The sequence below is a fragment of the Lepidochelys kempii genome, chromosome 3 (assembly GCF_965140265.1).
Source record: "Lepidochelys kempii isolate rLepKem1 chromosome 3, rLepKem1.hap2, whole genome shotgun sequence".
Taxonomy (NCBI): domain Eukaryota; kingdom Metazoa; phylum Chordata; order Testudines; family Cheloniidae; genus Lepidochelys; species Lepidochelys kempii.
This window is the reverse complement of record NC_133258.1, coordinates 121225093-121244880: the sequence shown is the minus strand read 5'-3', so window position 1 is coordinate 121244880 and position 19788 is coordinate 121225093. Positions and strand designations below refer to the sequence as shown.

The 19788-nt window shown below is 44.3% G+C and overlaps 1 protein-coding gene across 1 annotated transcript in view; it reads left to right on the top strand.

The window, feature by feature from the left end:
• LOC140908803 (plasminogen-like) overlaps nucleotides 1-19788 on the top strand; it is a 58505-nt gene that overhangs the window by 28526 nt on the left and 10191 nt on the right. Inside the window, exons 12-15 of the mRNA XM_073336675.1 lie at nucleotides 200-348; nucleotides 12403-12496; nucleotides 15167-15287; nucleotides 18084-18158. Coding sequence (XP_073192776.1) covers nucleotides 200-348; nucleotides 12403-12496; nucleotides 15167-15287; nucleotides 18084-18158 — 439 coding nt within the window. The remainder of the gene's footprint in view (nucleotides 1-199; nucleotides 349-12402; nucleotides 12497-15166; nucleotides 15288-18083; nucleotides 18159-19788) is intronic.

Below are 19788 nucleotides of genomic sequence, written 5' to 3'. Positions count from 1 at the left end.
AACATTTTCATTATCAGTATTTTGCCCATCTCCAGCAATAATCCTAGCCTACGCTATCTTATACGTTCTTATACCATCCTGCTAGTTTATTTTTCTGCTACACCACAGGGCATGTAAGTACCAAAAGTACATAACCTCTGAATTTGGCCCAGTGATACACAGCAAAGAATCACCCTCTTATTTTCTCTCCTGGTTGCAGACTGTGTACTTGGCAATGGTAAAGACTATCGTGGCACAATAACAACCACCGCAAGTGGCAAGACTTGTCAAGAATGGAATTCTCAGAAACCTCACAGCCATGAGTATTTCACGCCAGTGACTCATCCACGGGCAGGGCTGGAGAAAAACGTAAGCAGCAGTTCTGACAATACTTCCTGCCGTTGAGCAGTCATTCTTTCCGTTCTGCCATGTTTGTGGATCACTGAAGAACTCTTCTTACTTTACTTTACTTTTCTCAGGACAAACTATGAACCCGATCATGTAAATCTCTTATTCAAGTAAACATATCTGCAGGTAGCCTCCCCTGCTGGAAGGAGCAGTTTGTGGTAGCAGCAGCAGGGACAGAAGGGGAGGACACAAGATTGGCTCCAGGCTTCTCCAGCCACAGCACACTCCTCAAACACCCCTCTAGACAGCATCTATGATCCATCCCAGGACACAGACACTCTCCTACCCCAGCGCGCCTCTAGCTACCCTGACACTCCCCCCTGTACCCAACAGCTGCTGAGTTTTGTGTGGTTCCATATCCTATCCCTACCATAGCTTGAGGCAGGGTGTATGTGGGAGATGGGGTGCACTCTTAGCATCGCCAATTCCCCCAATGTCATCCTCAGTAATGTGGTTTTGGCCTCCGCTGGAACCAGACTCCCAATGATGTGAGAAACTCCAGCCTCCAAACCCCACTGGGGAATAAACTCCCTCTGATTGGCTGCCTGCCCCACTTCCCTGCCTCCTGTGGTGGAGCAGGGCTGTGCTCTCCCTTCCCATAGGAGCTGAGGAAAGTTTTGGGGTAAACCAAGAGGACAAAAGGAGTAGCTGACACCATTTTCACAGGAGGAGAGAGCAGAAAAAGCCCAGCAGAGCTCAGGATGGCTCTGCTCCCTCCTCCTCCTCCCATCCTGGGAGCAATGGGTCCATCTGCTCTCTTTCTCCCCCTTCCCCTCTGCACCCTTCAACACCTCGTATGGGAAGGGGGGGATGAAGAACCTGTGGAGCTGCAGGAGAAGCAGAGGTGCTCTGAGATGTGAGGGGGCGATGTGGAGGGCTGGGGGTGCATAATTTATTGGGCTTTGGGCAGATGTGGGGCTGTATGGCAGCAAAACTGATGTGGGGATTAGGAGGTGCCTAAGTAATTGCTGAGCTGGTGGGGTTGAGAGTTAGAATGTTGGCATCCAGGAAGAAGCTGCTTGAGGGTGTAGAGATTCCAGCCTGCGAGAACTCCTGCAGCTGGGGCCAGCTCACTGTGCTCTGCACATTTGGGGCTGCCTATAAATTACGTAACACGTTGTTTGGAGATTTTTTCAAGACCCACAACCCCACGGAACACCGAAACAAACATGACAACTGAGGACCAACCCATCCTCTAATGCGTTATGTAATTTAAGGACAGTCCCTGTGAGAGAGCTGGCAACATTTTAACTGGTACATATCCAGGGGGAAGTTCAGAATTCAAAAGAAACACTGACAACAAAAAGAAAAGGAGTACTTGTGGCACCTTAGAGACTAACCAATTTATTTGAGCATGAGCTTTCATGAGCTACAGCTCACTTCATCGGATGCATACTGTGGAAACTGCAGAAGACATTATATACACAGAGACCATGAAACAATACCTCCTCCCACCCCACTCTCCTGCTGCTAATAGCTTATCTAAAGTGATCACTCTCCTTACAATGTGTATGATAATCAAGTTGGGCCATTTCCAGCACAAATCCAGGTTTTCTCACCCTCCGCCCCCCCATACACAAACTCACTCTCCTGCTGGTAATAGCTTATCCAAAGTGACCACTCTCCTTACAATGTGTATGAAAAACAACGTGGGCCATTTCCAGCACAAATCCAGGTGAGAAAACCTGGATTTGTGCTGGAAATGGCCCACCTTGTTTTTCATACACATTGTAAAGAGAGTGGTCACTTTGGATGGGCTATTACCAGCAGGAGAGTGAGTTTGTGTATGGGGGGGGCGGAGGGTGAGAAAACCTGGATTTGTGCTGGAAATGGCCCACCTTGATTATCATAGGTTTCAGAGTAACAGCCGTGTTAGTCTGTATTCGCGAAAAGAAAAGGAGTACTTGTGGCACCTTAGAGACTAACCAATTTATTTGAGCATAAACTTTCGTGAGCTACAGCTCACTTCATCGGAAAGGGGGGGTGCAAGTGTTGGGAGGATTGTTCATTGTTCTTAAGATCCAAGGGTCTGGGTCTGTAGTCACCTAGGCAACTTGGTGAGGCTTTTTACCAAACCTTGTCCAGGAAGTGGGGGGCAAGGTTTTGGGAAGTATTTTGGGGGGAAAGACGTTTCCAGACAGCTCTTCCCCAGTAACCAGTATTTGTTTGGTGGTGGTAGCGGCCAATCCAAGGACAAAGGGTGGAATATTTTGTACCTTGGGGAAGTTTTGACCTAAGCTGGTAAAGATAAGCTTAGGAGGTTTTTCATGCAGGTCCCCACATCTGTACCCTAGCGTTCAGAGTGGGGAAGGAACCTTGACATGGTGGCATAGTGGTGGGATTAACCTGAAATCATTTTGAGATCCAGTTGAGATTTTTTGAACTAGAAATACAGATTTTAAAAAGGAAATTTTTTTTTCCTTTGGAAAGGAAGTCCAGAAAGCAGCTGAAACTGAAAGCAGCTTGTTTTTTCTCTGCTTTGTGGCCAAGCAGAGACAAAAGGGGATAATCTTTGTGAATTGCAGGTTTTCTTTGCCTGGAGGCAGGGTACTTAACTCCTGCAGGGAAATTCACAGTCTTCCAACCCAGAGTTTTTTTTTCCCCTAAAAGTAAATGGGGGGGGGGGTGTTCTACCCATTTGCCTGGAGACAAAAGTGGCAGGGATTTTTTTTTTGGATTTTGATTTTTTACAAGGAGCACAAATTTAAAAAGGAAATTTTTTTTTCCTTTGGGCTGCTGGTAAGCAGGTTTCCAAGTAGTTGGAGGTTTTTTGCTTTGATTTGGGCCCAGAGCAGAGACAAGGGAATTGTCTTTTTCTGTAGGCTGACAATCACTATCAGAGAATAGGTATTCTATTCCAGCACAGCAAAATTTTACAGCCAAGTTTTGTTTGTTTATTTCTAAACCTCGGGTGTAAAATTAGTTAAAAACAGAGAGGTTAGAATGACAAAATCCATGGCTCGACAGAAGCTGGAATTAGCCAGATTTCAGGCTGAGGAAAGACAAAGGGAACATGAAAGACAGATAGAACTCATGCGGCTGAAGAAGGAGGAGAAGGAACAAGAAAGGGAGGCAGCGAAAGAGGCAGTGAAAGAGGCAGAACAACACCAAGCGGCTGCTCAGAGGAGAGCTATGGAAGCAAGGGACAAAGAACTGGAGGAGAAGGAAAAAGAGAGGAAGTATGTGGAGGAGATAGAGAAGATAAAGGCTCAGCAAAATATCCCAACAAACCTTAGCAATCCTTCTCCAAGTACCACTTCCCATCCCAGAAAGTTCCCCACCTACAAGGCAGGCGATGATACTGAGGCCTTCCTAGAAAACTTCGAAAGGGCCTGCCTTGGGTACAACATCTCTACTGACCAATACATGGTAGAGCTGAGGCCGCAGCTCAGTGGACCCTTAGCTGAGGTGGCAGCTGAAATGCCTAAAGAACACATGAACAAGTATGAACTGTTTAAATCCAAGGCGAGAGTCGGAATGGGGATAACACCCGAGCAATCTCGTCGGAGGTTCAGACCCCTAAGGTGGAAACCAGACGTGTCATTTACCCGACATGCCTACCACATTGTGAAACATTGGGATGCCTGGATATCAGGAGCAAGTGTTGAATCTCCAGTAAATTTGCCCTTCCTAATGCAAATGGAACAATTCTTAGAGGGGGTTCCTGAGGAAATAGAAAGATACATCCTAGATGGGAAGCCCAAAACTGTAATTGAGGCAGGAGAGATTGGAGCCAGATGAGTGGAGGTGGCAGAGAAGAAGAAAACTGGTCACAGTCGGAGCAGAGACCAGAAGGGACAACCCCAGACCACACCCTATTACCGGGGGCCGCCCAAGGCCCCACCTACCTCCCAAAGAACCCTCCAGACCCCTTATCGTCCCACCACCCCATTCTCCAGCAACCCACCTCACCCCAGTGACCCGTCAGCTGGACGATGTTTTAAATGTAATGAGCTGGGGCATGTAAAGGCCAACTGCCCCAAGAACCACAACAGATTACAGTTCATTGCACCGGAATCACACCAGAGGTCCACAGGCCCAGATACCTCCCAGATACCCTTGGAGCGGAGGGAAACTGTGAGTGTGGGCGGGAAAAAGGTCACCGCGTGGAGGGACACCAGAGCACAAGTGTCAGCTATCCATGCTTCCTTAGTGGACCCCAATTTAATCAACCCAGAGATCCAAGTGACGATTCAACCCTTCAAGTCCAACTCTTTCAATTTGCCTACAGCCAAGTTGCCTGTCCAGTACAAGGGCTGGTCAGGAACGTGGACTTTTGCAGTCTATGATGATTATTCCATTCCCATGCTGTTGGGGGAAGACTTGGCCAATCATGTGAAGCAGGCCAAGAGGGTGGGAATGGTCACCTGCAGCCAGGCTAAACAAGCCGTGAGGCCTAGCTCTGTTCCGGAAACTTCTATCAGGACCCGGTCAGAGGTGATGGACCCAGACCCCAGGCCAATGTCTGCAACAGCAGTAGAGGATCCAGTCCCAGAGACCCAGATGGAACCAATCCCGGACCCGGAACCAGCCGAACAACCAACACCAGACCCATTGCCAGCACTGAATCCAGTACTTGCAACCTCAACACCAAAGGGCCCCACCGAACCTGAACTGGCAGCAGCCCATAACCCTATACAAGAGGCTCAGCCGGAGCCTGAATCCCAACATAGTGTACCAGTGGAGAGTGGTTCACAGTCAATGGAAACAGCCCCATCCCCTACATCGCTTCCAGAGAGACCAAGCCTAGGTCCACAATCCCATGAGGAACTGATGTCTCCAACATCAAGGGAACAGTTCCAGACTGAACAGGAAGCAGATGAAAGCCTCCAGAGAGCTTGGACAGCGGCACGGAGCAACCCACCATCTCTCAGCTCTTTTAATCGATCCAGGTTTGTTGTAGAAAGAGGACTTTTATACAAGGAAACTCTTTCTGGTGGACACCAGGAAGACTGGCATCCTCAGAGACAGTTGGTAGTTCCAACTAAATACCAGGCCAAGCTCTTGAGCTTAGCCCATGATCACCCTAGTGGCCATGCTGAGGTGAACAGGACCAAAGACCGTTTGGGGGGGTCATTCCACTGGGAGGGAATGGGCAAGGATGTTTCTACCTATGTCCTGTCTTGTGAGGTGTGCCAAAGAGTGGGAAAACCCCAAGACCAGGTCAAAGCCCCTCTCCAGCCACTCCCCATCATTGAAGTTCCATTTCAGCAAGTAGCTGTGGCTATTCTGGGTCCTTTTCCGAAAAAGACACCCAGAGGAAAGCAGTACATACTGACTTTCATGGATTTTGCCACCCGATGGCCGGAAGCAATAGCTCTAAGCAACACCAGGGCTAAAAGTGTGTGCCAGGCACTAGCAGACATTTTTTCCAGGGTAGGTTGGCCCTCCGACATCCTCACAGATGCAGGGACTAATTTCCTGGCAGGAACTATGGAAAACCTTTGGGAAGCTCATGGGGTAAATCACTTGGTTGCCACTCCTTACCACCATCAAACAAATGGCATGGTGGAGAAGTTTAATGGAACTTTGGGGGCCATGATACGTAAATTCGTAAGTGAGCACTCCAATGATTGGGACCTAGCATTGCAGCAGTTGCTCTTTGCCTACAGAGCTGTACCACACCCCAGTTTAGGGTTTTCCCCATTTGAACTTGTATATGGCCGTGAGGTTAAGGGCCCATTGCAGTTGGTGAAGCAGCAATGGGAGGGATTTACACCTTCTCCAGGAACTAACATTCTGGACTTTGTAACCAACCTACAAAACACCCTCCGAACCTCTTTAGCCCTTGCTAAAGAAAACTTACAGGATGCTCAAAAAGAGCAAAAAGCCTGGTATGATAAACATGCCAGAGAGCGTTCCTTCAAAGTAGGGGACCAGGTCATGGTCTTAAAGGCGCTCCAGGCCCATAAAATGGAAGCATCGTGGGAAGGGCGATTCACGGTCCAGGAGCGCCTGGGAGCTGTTAATTATCTCATTCCCCACCTCCAACTGAAAGCCTAAGGTGTACCATATTAATTCTCTAAAGCCCTTTTATTCCAGAGAATTAAAGGTTTGTCAGTTTATAGCCCAGGAAGGAGACGACGCTGAGTGGCCCGAAGGTGTCTACTACGAAGGGAAATGTGCTGGTGGTGTGGAAGAGGTGAACCTCTCCATGACCCTTGGGCGTATGCAGCGACAGCAGATCAAGGAGCTGTGCACTACCTACGCGCCAACGTTCTCAGCCACCCCAGGCCTGACTGAACGGGCATACCACTCCATTGACACAGGTAATGCTCACCCAATTAGGGTCCAACCTTACCGAGTGTCTCCTCAAGCTAAAACTGCTATAGAATGAGAGATCCAGGATATGTTACAGATGGGTGTAATCCACCCCTCTGGAAGTGCGTGGGCATCTCCAGTGGTTCTAGTTCCCAAACCAGATGGGGAAATACATTTTTGCATGGACTACCGTAAGCTAAATGCTGTAACTCGCCCAGACAACTATCCAATGCCACGCACAGATGAACTATTAGAGAAACTGGGACGGGCCCAGTTCATCTCTACCTTGGACTTAACCAAGGGGTACTGGCAGGTACCGCTAGATGAATCTGCCAAGGAAAGGTCAGCCTTCACCACACATCTCGGGCTGTATGAATTTAACGTACTCCCTTTCGGGCTGCGAAATGCACCCGCCACCTTCCAAAGACTTGTAGATGGTCTCCTAGCGGGATTAGGAGAATATGCAGTCGCCTAGCTTGATGATGTGGCCATATTTTCGGATTCCTGGGCAGACCACCTGGAACATCTACAAAAAGCCCTTGAGCACATAAGGGAGGCAGGACTAACTGTTAAGGCTAAGAAGTGTCAAATAGGCCTAAACAGAGTGACTTACCTTGACACCAGGTGGGTCACGGAACTATCAGCCCCCTACAGGCCAAAGTGGATGCTATCCAAAAGTGGCCTGTTCCAAAGTCAAAGAAACAGGTTCAATCTTTCTTAGGTTTGGCTGGTTATTACAGATGATTTGTACCGCAATACAGCCAAATCGCCGCCCCACTGACAGACCTAACCAAAAAGAAAAAGCCAAATGCTGTTCAGTGGACCGAAAAGTGTCAGAAGGCCTTTAACAAGCTTAAAGCGACACTCATGTCTGACCCTGTACTAAGGGCCCCAGACTTTGACAAACCGTTCCTAGTATCCACAGATGCGTCCAAGCGGGGTGTGGGAGCAGCTTTAATGCAGAAAGGACCTGATCAAGAATTCCACCGTGTAGTGTTTCTCAGCAAAAAACTGTCTGAGAGGGAAAGCAACTGGTCAGTCACTGAAAAAGAATGTTACGCCATTGTCTACGCTCTGGAAAAGCTACGCCCATATCTTTGGGGACGGCGTTTCCACCTGCAAACCGACCATGCTGCACTGAAGTGGCTTCACACCGTCAAAGAAAATAGCAAAAAACTTCTTCGGTGGAGTTTAGCTCTCCAAGATTTTGATTTCGACATCCAACACATCTCAGGAGCGTCTAACAAAGTGGCTGATGCACTCTCCCGTGAAAGTTTCCCGGAATCAACTGGTTAAAATCATCCTTGAGATGTAGAAAATATTGTTAGTCTTTATGTACTTGGTAGTATATTTAGAGATGCATGTGTCTTATTAACTCTGTTTTTCCTAGAGCTCCAGGAAGAAATCCCAGACAGTGTTTCACCCTAGCTGAGATTTGGGGGGCGTGTCATAAATATAAAGGGAAGGGTAAACCCCTTTAAAATCCCTCCTGGCCAGAGGAAAAACTCCTCTCACCTGTAAAGGGTTAAGAAGCTAAAGGTAACCTCGCTGGCACCTGACCAAAATGACCAATGAGGAGACAAGATACTTTCAAAAGCTAGGAGGAGGGAGAGAAACAAAGGGTCTCTGTCTGTCTATGTGCTGTTTCTGCTGGGGATAGACCAGGAATGGAGTCTTAGAACTTTTAGTAAGTAATCTAGCTAGGTACGTGTTAGATTATGATTTCTTTAAATGGCTGAGAAAAGAATTGTGCTGAATAGAATAACTATTTCTGTCTGTGAATCTTTTTTGTAACTTAAGTTTTTGCCTAGAGGGATTCTCTATGTTTTGAATCTAATTACCCTGTAAGGTATCTACCATCCTGATTTTACAGAGGTGATTTCTTTACTTCTATTTCTATTAAAAGTCTTCTTGTAAGAAAACTGAATGCTTTTTCATTGTTCTCAGATCCAAGGGTTTGGGTCTGTGGTCACCTATGCAAATTGGTGAGGCTTTTTATCCAACATTTCCCAGGAAAGGGGGGGTGCAAGTGTTGGGAAGTATTTGGGGGGAAAGACATTTCCAAACAGCTCTTCCCCAGTAACCAGTATTTGTTTGGTGGTGGTAGCGGCCAATCCAAGGACAAAGGGTGGAATATTTTGTACCTTGGGGAAGTTTTGACCTAAGCTGGTAAAGATAAGCTTAGGAGGTTTTTCATGCCTTGTTTATCATACACATTGTAAGGAGAGTGATCACTTTAGATAAGCTATTACCAGCAGGAGAGTGGGGTGGGAGGAGGTATTGTTTCATGGTCTCTGTGTATATAATGTCTTCTGCAGTTTCCACAGTATGCATCCGATGAAGTGAGCTGTAGCTCACGAAAGCTTATGCTCAAATAAATTGGTTAGTCTCTAAGGTGCCACAAGTACTCCTTTTCTTTTTGCGAATACAGACTAACACAGCTGTTACTCTAAAAACTGACAACAATATCTTTTAAAAGAAATCTCCTGATTTTGGAACCTTTGGAGATGGAATTCTGCACTCTCGTTCATCCATGAGAAATGATGCACCTGGAGAAACCCAAATCTTGGCAGCTTTGATAGTCCCCTTGACATTAATGGATCTGCAAGTACCAGTAAAGTCTACTTGCATGAGTACGCTTTTGCAGGATCAGGCCCTGTTTGTTTGTTTTTGTTATGTTTGTAATCTAACAACAGAAGTGCTTTTCTTTCATGAACTGAAATTAGGGCGTATTTATCAGAACTGTCCTTTGCACTTGAGTGGGGGTTGATTTTGGGAAAGGTTAACGGATGCATCCAAACATAATTCACTAATATGATATAAAATGTGTATTCCTCAGAGAGGGAATCACATGGGCTATGCTGTGGTCATTTCTTGGAGGGAGATTCGTTGGAGGAAGATTCATTCCCCTTCCTACCACCTGCACAAATCTCCAGCACCTGGCCCAGAATTTCAGATTGAGCCCCGGGAGAAGGATTTGCCCCTAAGATGTGGCTAGGTGGCACAACTGGTTAATGCACTAGGCTGAAATTGGGGCAAGAGCCTGTTTGACATAGTTCTTTTTTAAAATGATAAAATGCATTGAGATAAAATTCTGAGTGCAAATAAAATCAATTACATCTTACACCACAGCACCTTCATAGAATCATAGAATATCAGGGTTGGGAGGGACCTCAGGAGATCATCTGGTCCAAGTCCCTGCTCAAGGCAGGACCAATCCCCAACTAAATCATCCCAGCCAGGGCTTTCTCAAGCCTGACCTTAAAAACCTCTAAGGAAGGAGATTCCACAACCTCCCTAGGTAACCCATTCCAGTGCTTTACCACCCTCCTAGTGAAAAAGTTTTTCCTAATATCCAACCTAAACCTCCTCCACTGCAACTTGAGACCATTACTCCTCCTTCTGTCCTCTGGTACCACTGAGAACAGTCTAAATCCATCCTCTTTGGAACTCTCTTTTAGGTAGCTGAAAGCAGCTATCAAATCCCCCCTCATTCTTCTCTTCTGCAGACTGAACAATCCCAGTTCCCTCAGCCTCTCCTCATAACTCATGTGCTCCAGCCCCCTAATCATTTTTGTTGCCCTCCACTGGACTCTTTCCAATTTTTCCACATCCTTCTTGGAGTGTGGGGTCCAAAACTGGACACAGTACTCCAGATGAGGCCTCGCCAACGCCGAATAGAGGGGAATGATCATGTCCCTCGATCACCTGGCAATGCTCCTACTTATATAGCCCCAAATGCCGTTAGCCTTCTTGGCAACAAGGGCACACTGTTGACTCATATCCAGCTTCTCGTCCACTGTGAGCCCTAGGTCCTTTTCTGCAGAACTGCTGCCTAGCCATTTGGTCCCCAGTCTGTAGCAGTGCATGGGATTCTTCCGTCCTAAGTGCAGGACTCTGCACTTGTCCTTGTTGAACCTCATCAGATTTCTTTTGGCCCAATCCTCTAATTTGTCTAGGTCCCTCTGTATCCTATCCCTACCCTCCAGCATATGTACCACTCCTCCTAGTTTAGTGTCATCTGCAAACTTGCTGAGGGTGCAATCCATGCCATCCTCCAGATCATTAATGAAGATATTGAACAAAACTGGCCCCAGGACTGACCCTTGGAGCACTCCTCTTGATACTGGCTGTCAGCTAGACATGGAGCCATTGATCACTATCCGTTGAGCCCGACGATCTAGCCAGCTTTCTATCCACCTTATAGTCCCATTCATCCAGCCCATACTTCTTTAACTTGCTGGCAAGAACACTGTGGGAGACCGTATCAAAAACTTTGCTAAAGTCAAGGAATAACATGTCCACTGCTTTCCCCTCATCCACAGAGCCAGTTATCTCATCATAGAAGGCAATTAGGTTAGTCAGGGATGACTTGCCCTTGGTGAATCCATGCTGATTGTTCCTGATCACTTTCCTCTCCTCTCCTCTAAGTGCTTCAGAATTGATTCCTTGAGGACCTGCTCCATAATTTTTCCAGGGACTGAGGTGAGGCTGACTGGCCTGTAGTTCCCAGGATCCTCCTTCTTTCCTTTTTTATAGATGGGCACTACATTAGCCTTTTTCCAATTGTCCGGGACTTCCCCCGATCGCCATGAGTTTTCAAAGGTAATGGCCAATGGCTCTGCAATCACATCAGCCAACTCCTTTAGCACCCTCAGATGCAGCGCTCATCCAGCTTTTCTAAATAGCCCTGAACCACTTCTTTCTCCACCGAGGGCTGGTCACCTCCTCCCCATACTGTGCTTCCCAGTGTAGTAGTCTTGGAGCTGACCCTGTTCATGAAGTCAGAGGCAAAAAAAAGCATTGAGTACATTCGCTTTTTCCACATCCTCTGTCACTAGGTTGCCTCCCTTATTCACTAAGGGGCCCACACTTTCCTTGACCTTCTTCTTGTTGTCCTTGTTGACCTTGTCTTCTTCTTCCCAATAGAAAAGACCCTAGCTCCCACCCCACATGCAAAGCAATTCCCTCCCTCCTAAGTATTAACTCAGGGAAAAGCCTGTGTAAATAAACATATGCTAATGATATTGGTGACCTCATCCTGTTCCACTGGGTATGTTTATTCACCAAAAAACCCACAAGAGAATTCAGCATATTTGGCAGTCTTCTCAGGGGGCAGCTCACAACTGAGACAAATGGTGGAGAGGGGAGGAAACATTTAGACATTTCTTAGCACTGCGGTATTTAAGCAGGTTGGGATTGATGTGCATTGGCAAGCTATGTAGGAGAAGCTTCCACTGTAGCTGCCTGGCCCCATGACATACGGGGTCCTTTGCAAACCTCGGAAAGATGCTCTTTGGCATCTCCTCAAGATCTTGAAAACAAAGTGGGCTTTGGCAATATGCTTAGCATTGGCTTAATCACTCTGACTTCAGTGGGAACAGAGTTAGGCCAGCACTGAGCGCCCTAGGAAAATCCCATCTTATGTTTGTTGTACTCTTGAGTCCATAGGATCAATCAGAGATTCAGGCTGGCTCTGCTACTTGTGACTTGCCTGGTTGAAGAAAGTTGTGTCAGTTTTATTTTCATGACATTTCACTTAATTCATCGAACCGTTTTGAGAAAAAGAAAACAAAGGATTTTATTGCAATGAGAATAAATGATTATCAACAAAACAGTGAAATATTGTCTGGGGGGAAAAATCCAACGTTTAGTTTTATATTATTATAAAAACATAAATCAATTGACTTTTTAATTCCCTTCTTAATATTCAGGGCTTTACTGTTTGTTTGTTCATTTCTGTATTTATTACAGTATTGCAGGAATCCTGACGGAGATATTAATGGTCCTTGGTGCTATACGACAGACCCAAGGAAAGCCTGGGAATACTGTGAAATCACCGAGTGCCGTAATTATTCTTTAAAGAGTCTTGTCTCCCCTATTTATGCTTTTGAAAATGTTTTTATGACACTTGCAATGGGTAATTTTATTTTTCAATCTGAGTGGAAAAGACAGGCTTTAACAATAGCTTTATATTTCAAATTATAGCTCCATGTAACTGACAACAGCATCTGCTGGTAATAATCAGCTAAAGTTTAGGTAAAAAAGTTGGGTGTAATCTCTACAAGATTGTCTGATCCCGACAGAATATGCTGTTTGTCATTGCTGGAGGTGGTCATCCAAAAACTGAAGCACCTGACATCACTAGTCACTCTTAAACATCTTAGGCAAACTCTACACAGAGGTTCTTATTCATGGTTGTAACTAAACCCTACCCCAGAGTATGGGCCTGGTCCCAAGCCCATTGAATTGAATGGGAGTCTTCCAATTGGCTTCAGTGGGTTTTGGATCAGGCCCTAAATCTGCAGGTTGTTCTCAGTGCTATTGGGTGGGACAGATGCAGGAGAAGGCTGAGCCAGGCTGACCTAGAGATATGCTTACTTAGCTCTGCTGGAGGGATGCAGTCCGAGACATACAAATAAATCTGCCCTTCCCTGGCAAAATGCTCTTCATGCTAGCTGGGGAGTGAATCTGGCCCTAAATATTTAATTTGTTTACTTAAAAAGAAAGGCATTTGGGGGTCAATAAAGGGAAAGTGTTGAGGGGTGCATGTTTTACTCCAAGCTTTTTATTGAATTTAAAGAGCAAGGCTCATATTCTAGCTTCTGGGACACATGAACAGGAGCTGCATGCATGCGTCTGACAAAACTCAGGCAGCGGGTGGGCTGTGACTGCTGCTTGCCACACTGATCATAATCATCTCACTCTAACCTTGTGCTCTCCACCCCCACGTTTGTTGTATCTACTGGTTGTCTTTTGTCTTACAGTTACATTGTAAGCTATTTGGGGTAGGGGCTGGCATTTTTTTATGTATGTACAGTGCCTAGCACAATGAGGTAGTGGCCGGTAGGCCATACCGCAATACAAATAAATAACCACAACAACAGTGACCTGAAATGAGACTATCCCCACTACATGCTTTCTAAAGATTTTATTTATTTATGTTGCAACAGTTAATCATTCATATCCAAAACATTGTGTGCAAATCAAAACCCTAGGACCCACTGAATGAAATAGGAGGTCTGAGTGCATATGGAAGTCAAGATGTAGCTCCAACTTTTTAGCTCTCTGGAAAAGGATTTTGAAAGTTCGGAAAAACATGAGCACTCTGGTTTGCCTGTAATGGCAAATATTACATGGACCACAAACATTTTTCCCAGAACAACTTATTTGAAACAGTAACTAATAAAAGGTGGTTTTGAGAGATCTCGCCCTAAAAATAGCCAGACTAGCTGAAACCTTTAAAAAAATTAAATAAAGTATATGCAAATATGTTACACTGTGCCTAATGTGCACACAAAAGGGCTTGAAAATGCCGCCTATGGCCAGGAGCTGGATTGCCTGTCAGTTAATTAATTAATTATGTGTTGTTGTACTATGGGAGCATCTAGAAGCCACGACCCACTGTGTTAAGCACTGTACAAGCATAAAACAAAGAGACAATCCCTGCCCTAAGAAATTATATAATTTCTCCACTCTGTATTTTTGTAAGATGGACACATGATGCTTGTCCTTTGGTGAGTATCCCTGACCAAACCCCAGAACAGAGCAGGTAAGCAGAGTAAGGGATTCTGCAAGATACACACACCACAACTGTAAACCAACCCCACTGGCTTTATTGTGGTGGGTCACTTGTTGGGGTATACAAACTCCACACTAGAGAAGAAGGGGTTAAGGAGCTGCTCTGGGCCCAGGCGGCCTCACCCCACCCCACCCCACCTGCAAAGGCTGGAGGAGGAGGTTAAAGAGAGCAGCTGAGTGGCAGGCAGACAGTGGAAGTAAACTGCACTCCCAATGAGCTACTGTGGCCTGACCATTCCTGCAAAGAAAGGACTGGTGAAACTGTGAAGGTCAGAATCTTTATTTTTATTTTCAGTTCTTTACTTTACCCTATGGGAAGAGAGGGTGCTGGTAGCAAGTGATCCAGGGAGACAGCCATAAGATGCCCACCATTATGCCCTAGATCAGACCTTGGTGGAGAGGATGGTCCTGGATTTCCCTAACACTTTTAAAGAGGGACAGCTCTGAAAGCTTTTGGCAGGGAACACAGAGACAGTGACTGAACTTCATTTACCATTGCTCCAGATTAGTTTAAATACAGTCAGAAGATATGGCTTGTAGGGTTGCTGTACTCGGTCAGAGATGTAAGGGTACTTACTGAGGCAATTTGGGGAATGTGTTTTCTTTTTTTTCTTTTGTTCTTTTCCCCTTACTGTAATTTTAGCCCCGTTTTGTTTCTGACTCGCTGATATCCAAATGGTACATCTGTAAACTTTTTGCCATGTAAATCAATGTGTTGTCATCTTGAAAGCAATATTTTGGTCACAGACATTATTAACTGTTCCAGATCAGAATAACCTAACAAAGTTTATGCAGTTTTTGCTGTGTAATTGCTTCATAAAGAGTGACAAACCAGAGGTGTAAAGATAACCTTCCTCTCCCCATTTATTTAAATATATTGTGGATGGTATGACAGCTGCTTAAAAATTCTTCAGGTTGACTTCATTTCATTCTTTAGCTCCTCCCGAATATGAGTGTGGAAAAGCCAAGACCGCTCCAAAGCTGTGCCCTACAAGGATTGTGGGCGGGTGTGTTTCAAATCCACACTCTTGGCCCTGGCAAATCAGTCTCAGGACAAGGTATAACTATTCCACATTGCATTACAACTTAGAAAGCACCTCACTACATGGGGCACCTCAGCAACAACTTTACAGAAAGGACTTCACTCTTCATGTTTCTGTATGTGGAGCTGACGCCATCTGGAGAGTAGTCTTGATCTCTCCCTAAAAATGCCCCCAAACTGAAATGCCTCTAAAATAAATCTTTTCAACAAAATATATTGCACAACATTTTTTCCTCTTGACAAGATTGTCCCAAGCTAGTAAATGTAATGTAGTTAACTAGAACCCCTCCCATTTTTGTCCTAAACATTTACATAGGGCCGATTTGAACTACTCGTCCAAAATGTGCTTTAATTTTAGTGACATAGGAAACAAATAATTCCCATTGAACGCAACGGGAGTTATTTGTATCCATGCCATGGGGATTTAGACCCGGGATGGAGCCAGCAATTTAAAATTTGTACAGATGGTTTTCTGTCATCCCTGCTTATATGGGATCCAGTCCTGTTTCCACTGGAGCCAAAGGCAATACTTCCATTGACTGTGATCAGAGCTGTATCAAAGCCATAATCTCCAGGACCGAACATTTTCAGTGTCATATTGGTTGTGGTTAGTTATAGAGATCTAGCAGTGCTAAGAAAAGGCCTGATGAAAATGCCCACAAAAATCTGCTGGTCACCATAAAAAATAATGTCCTCAAGACAATGAAAATTGTATACCTTGGCATCAGTGATATATGCCTACCTACTCACAGCTATGCAGCGTTGCAAGCTTTTGAAATTTGTCCAGTAGGACACCACAAAGCAAATGGTTAAGATTAGGGCTGTCAATTAATTGCAGTTAACTCACGCGATTAACTCAAAAAAATTAATTGTGATTAAAAAAATTGATCACGACTAATCCACTGTTAAACAATAGAATACCAATTGAAATTTATTAAATATTTTCAGATGTTTTTCTACATTTTCAAATATATTGATTTCTATTACAACACAGAATACAAAGTGCATAGTGCTCACTTTATATTATTATTTTTATTACAAATATTTGCACTGTAAAAATGATAAAAGAAATAGTATTTTTCAATTCACCTCATACAAGTACTGTAGTGCAATCTCTTTATCATGAAAGTGCAACTTACAAATGTAGATTTTTTTCTTCCATAACTGCTGTCAAAAACAAAACAATGTAAAACTTTAGAGCCTACAAGTCCACTCAGTCCTACTTTTTGTTCAGCCAATCGCTAAGACAAACAAGTCTGTTTACATTTACAGGAGATACTGCTGCCTGCTTCTTATTTACAATGTCACCTGAAAGTGAGAACAGGCGTTCGCATGGCACTTTTATAGCTGGCATTGAAAGGTATTTATGTGCTAGATATGCTAAATATTTGTATGCCCCATCATGCTTCAGCCACCATTCCAGAGGACATGCTTCCATACGGATGATGCTCGTCAAAAAATAATGCGCTAATTACATTTGTGACTGAACTCCTTGAGGGAGAATTGTATTTCTCCTGCTCTGTTTTACCAACATTCTGCATATATTTCATGTTATAGACGTCTCGGATGATGACCCAGCACATGTTTGTTTTAAGAACACTTTCACAACAGATTTGACAAAACGCAAAGAAGATGCCAATGTGAGATTTCTAAATATAGCTGCAGCACTTGACCCAAGGTTTAAGAATCAAAAATGCGGTCCAAAATCTGAGAGGGACAAGATGTGGAGCATGTTTGCAGAAGTCTTAAAAGGGCAAAACTCAGATGCGGAAACTACAGAGCCTGAACCACCAAAAAAGAAAATCAACCTTCTGCTGGTGGCATCTGACTCAGATGATGAAACTAAACATGCATCAGTCCGCTCTGCTTTGGATCATTATCGAGCAGAACCCATTATCAGTTTGGACGCATGTCCTATGGAATGGTGGTTGAAGATGAAGAGACATATGAATCTTTAGCGCATCTGGCATGTAAATATCTTGCAATGCCTGCTACAAGAGTGCCATACAAACGCTGGTTCTCACTTTCAGGTGACATTGTAAACAAGAAGCAGGCAGCATTATCTCCTGCAAATTGTAACCAAGTTTGTTTTTCTGAGTGATTGTCTGAAGCAGGACTGAGTGGACTTGTAGGCTCTAAAGTTTTACATTGTTTTATTTTTCAATGCAGTTATTTTGTGTACATAATTCTACATCTGTAAGTTCAACTTTCATGATAGAGAGATTTCACTACAATACTTGTATGACATGAATTGAAAAATACTATTTCTTTTGTTTTTTACAGTGCAAATATTTGTAATAAAAAATAAATATAAAGTAAGCAATATACACTTTATTCTGTGTTGTAACTGAAATCAATATATTTGAAAATGTAGAAAATATCCAAAAATATTTAAATAAATGGTATTCCATTATTGTTTAACAACACGATTAATCATGCAATCAATCTTTTTAATCACATGGTTAATAGTGATGAATTTTTGTAATCGCTTGACAGCCCTAGTTAAGATATGTCATAATATTGATTATACTTCTGAACACAGAACCCTCCTGTTGAAATTGGGACAATCTTTCAAAATTCAAGAGAGGAGTCAACTATCTTTTCTCATGTTTTGAGCCAACCAAACCTCAGCTCTTGATGAAAATCAGTATTTTCTTTCTCATGATCTGTAGAATAAAATCTGGGAATCCTAAAAGCTCCTGAATAAGTGAAGTTGATGGTTTACTAGTAGTCCTCAGTGTGCATTGCTGTGATAGTGGAGAATTAACTTCACATTCTCAAACTAATCTCATGCCTTTCCTCTCTATTCCAGTTTCAACATGCACTTTTGTGGTGGCACTCTGATAGCCCCACAGTGGGTTCTTACCGCCAAACACTGCTTAGACAGGTAAGTGTCTATTGTAGCCTGCTGCAGATATTTCCTACAACTGGAGAGGCATATCAAAGAGCGAAAAAAAGTGTGCTTGGCAAAGTGTTTCTTTGATCTGTCTGAACCAGAAGTTGGCTTTTGCCAGAAGCTGGGAATGAGCGACAGGAGATGGATCACTTGATGATTACCTGTTCTGTTCATTCCCTCTGGGGCACCTGGCATTGGCCACTGTCAGAAGACAGGATACGGGCTAGATGGATCTTTGGTCTGATCAAGAGGGCCATTCTTATGTTCTTATACTCTTAACCAGCCAATGCTTCACCTACATGATGGCTCTTAGAGTGGTTAACTGCTCTGTTACTTCTCATCCCCAAGCTCAGTTCATTCAAGTTAGAGCAGAGAGAAAGAGATAGGGTAACAGTGAGGTTCCTTACTGAATAATGAACCTGTTCATATCTGTAAGGGCAGCACAGTCAGGCCCTGATTTTGTGCTTGTGTAATAAGCAAGAGAGATGCTCAGATATCTCAAGAGAGCAACTTACCATCTTGAGGAGTCACCCAGCTATGTGAAGCTGACACACTGATGGCTGAAAAGAAAGCTTCATGTCATAATAAATGTTAGTGGGATGCTTGGCGAGACCTTAATAAGCAAAACTCTGCATCCAAAACAGAGTATCTAGTCATCTGACTTCATGGTTGCTGTAGCTGTAAGAGTTACAGCATTTGCAGTTTTATTGTTGTATTCAAACTGTGACGTAGATCAGTGCTGCTCAAAGTGGTGATCTGCGGACCGGTGCGGGTCCGGCTAGCCATCAGCTGCCGGTCTGCGCGCACATTGGAAAAAGAAAATGCCGGTCCCCCACATCAGATAGCTTGAGAAGCACTGACGTAGATGACATTTATAGATGTAAAATTCCAGCTGAGACCAGAACATGCTTTGTTTTTCAGATTCTGATACAAAGAGATGGCCAAAAATATGATTACATAGACCAATAGACTTAAAGACCAGAAGGGGTCATTGTGATCATCTAATCTAACCTCCTGCACATTACAGGCCACAGAACCTCACCCACCTTCTCCTGTAATAGACCCCTAACCTCTGGCTGAGTTATTGAAATCCTCAAATCATGGTTTAAAGACTTCAAGTTACAGAGAATCCCCCATTTACTCAAGTTTAAACCAGCAAATGGCCTGTGCCCTATGGTACAGAGGAAGGCGAACCCCCCCTCCAGAGTCTCTGTCAATCTGACTTGTGGGAAAATTCCTTCCCAACCCAAAATATAGCGATCAGTTGAACCCTGAGCATGCCAGCAAAACCCACTGGCCAAACTCCTGGGAAAGCATTCTCAATAATAACTCAGAGCCCTCCCCATCTAGTGCCCCAGCTCTGGCCATTGGGGATTTTTGCTAATAGCAGTCACAGATGGGCCACATGCCATTGTAGGCAGTCTCATCATACATCCCCTCCATAAACTTTTCAAGCTGAGCCTTGAAGCCGGTTAGGTTTTGCACCCCCCTTGCTTACCTTGGAAGGCTGTTCCAGACTTTCATTCCTCTGATGCTTAGAAGCCTTCTGATTTCAAACCTAAACTTGTTGATGGCCACTTTATATCCATTTGTTCTTGTGTCAACACTAGCCCTTAACTTA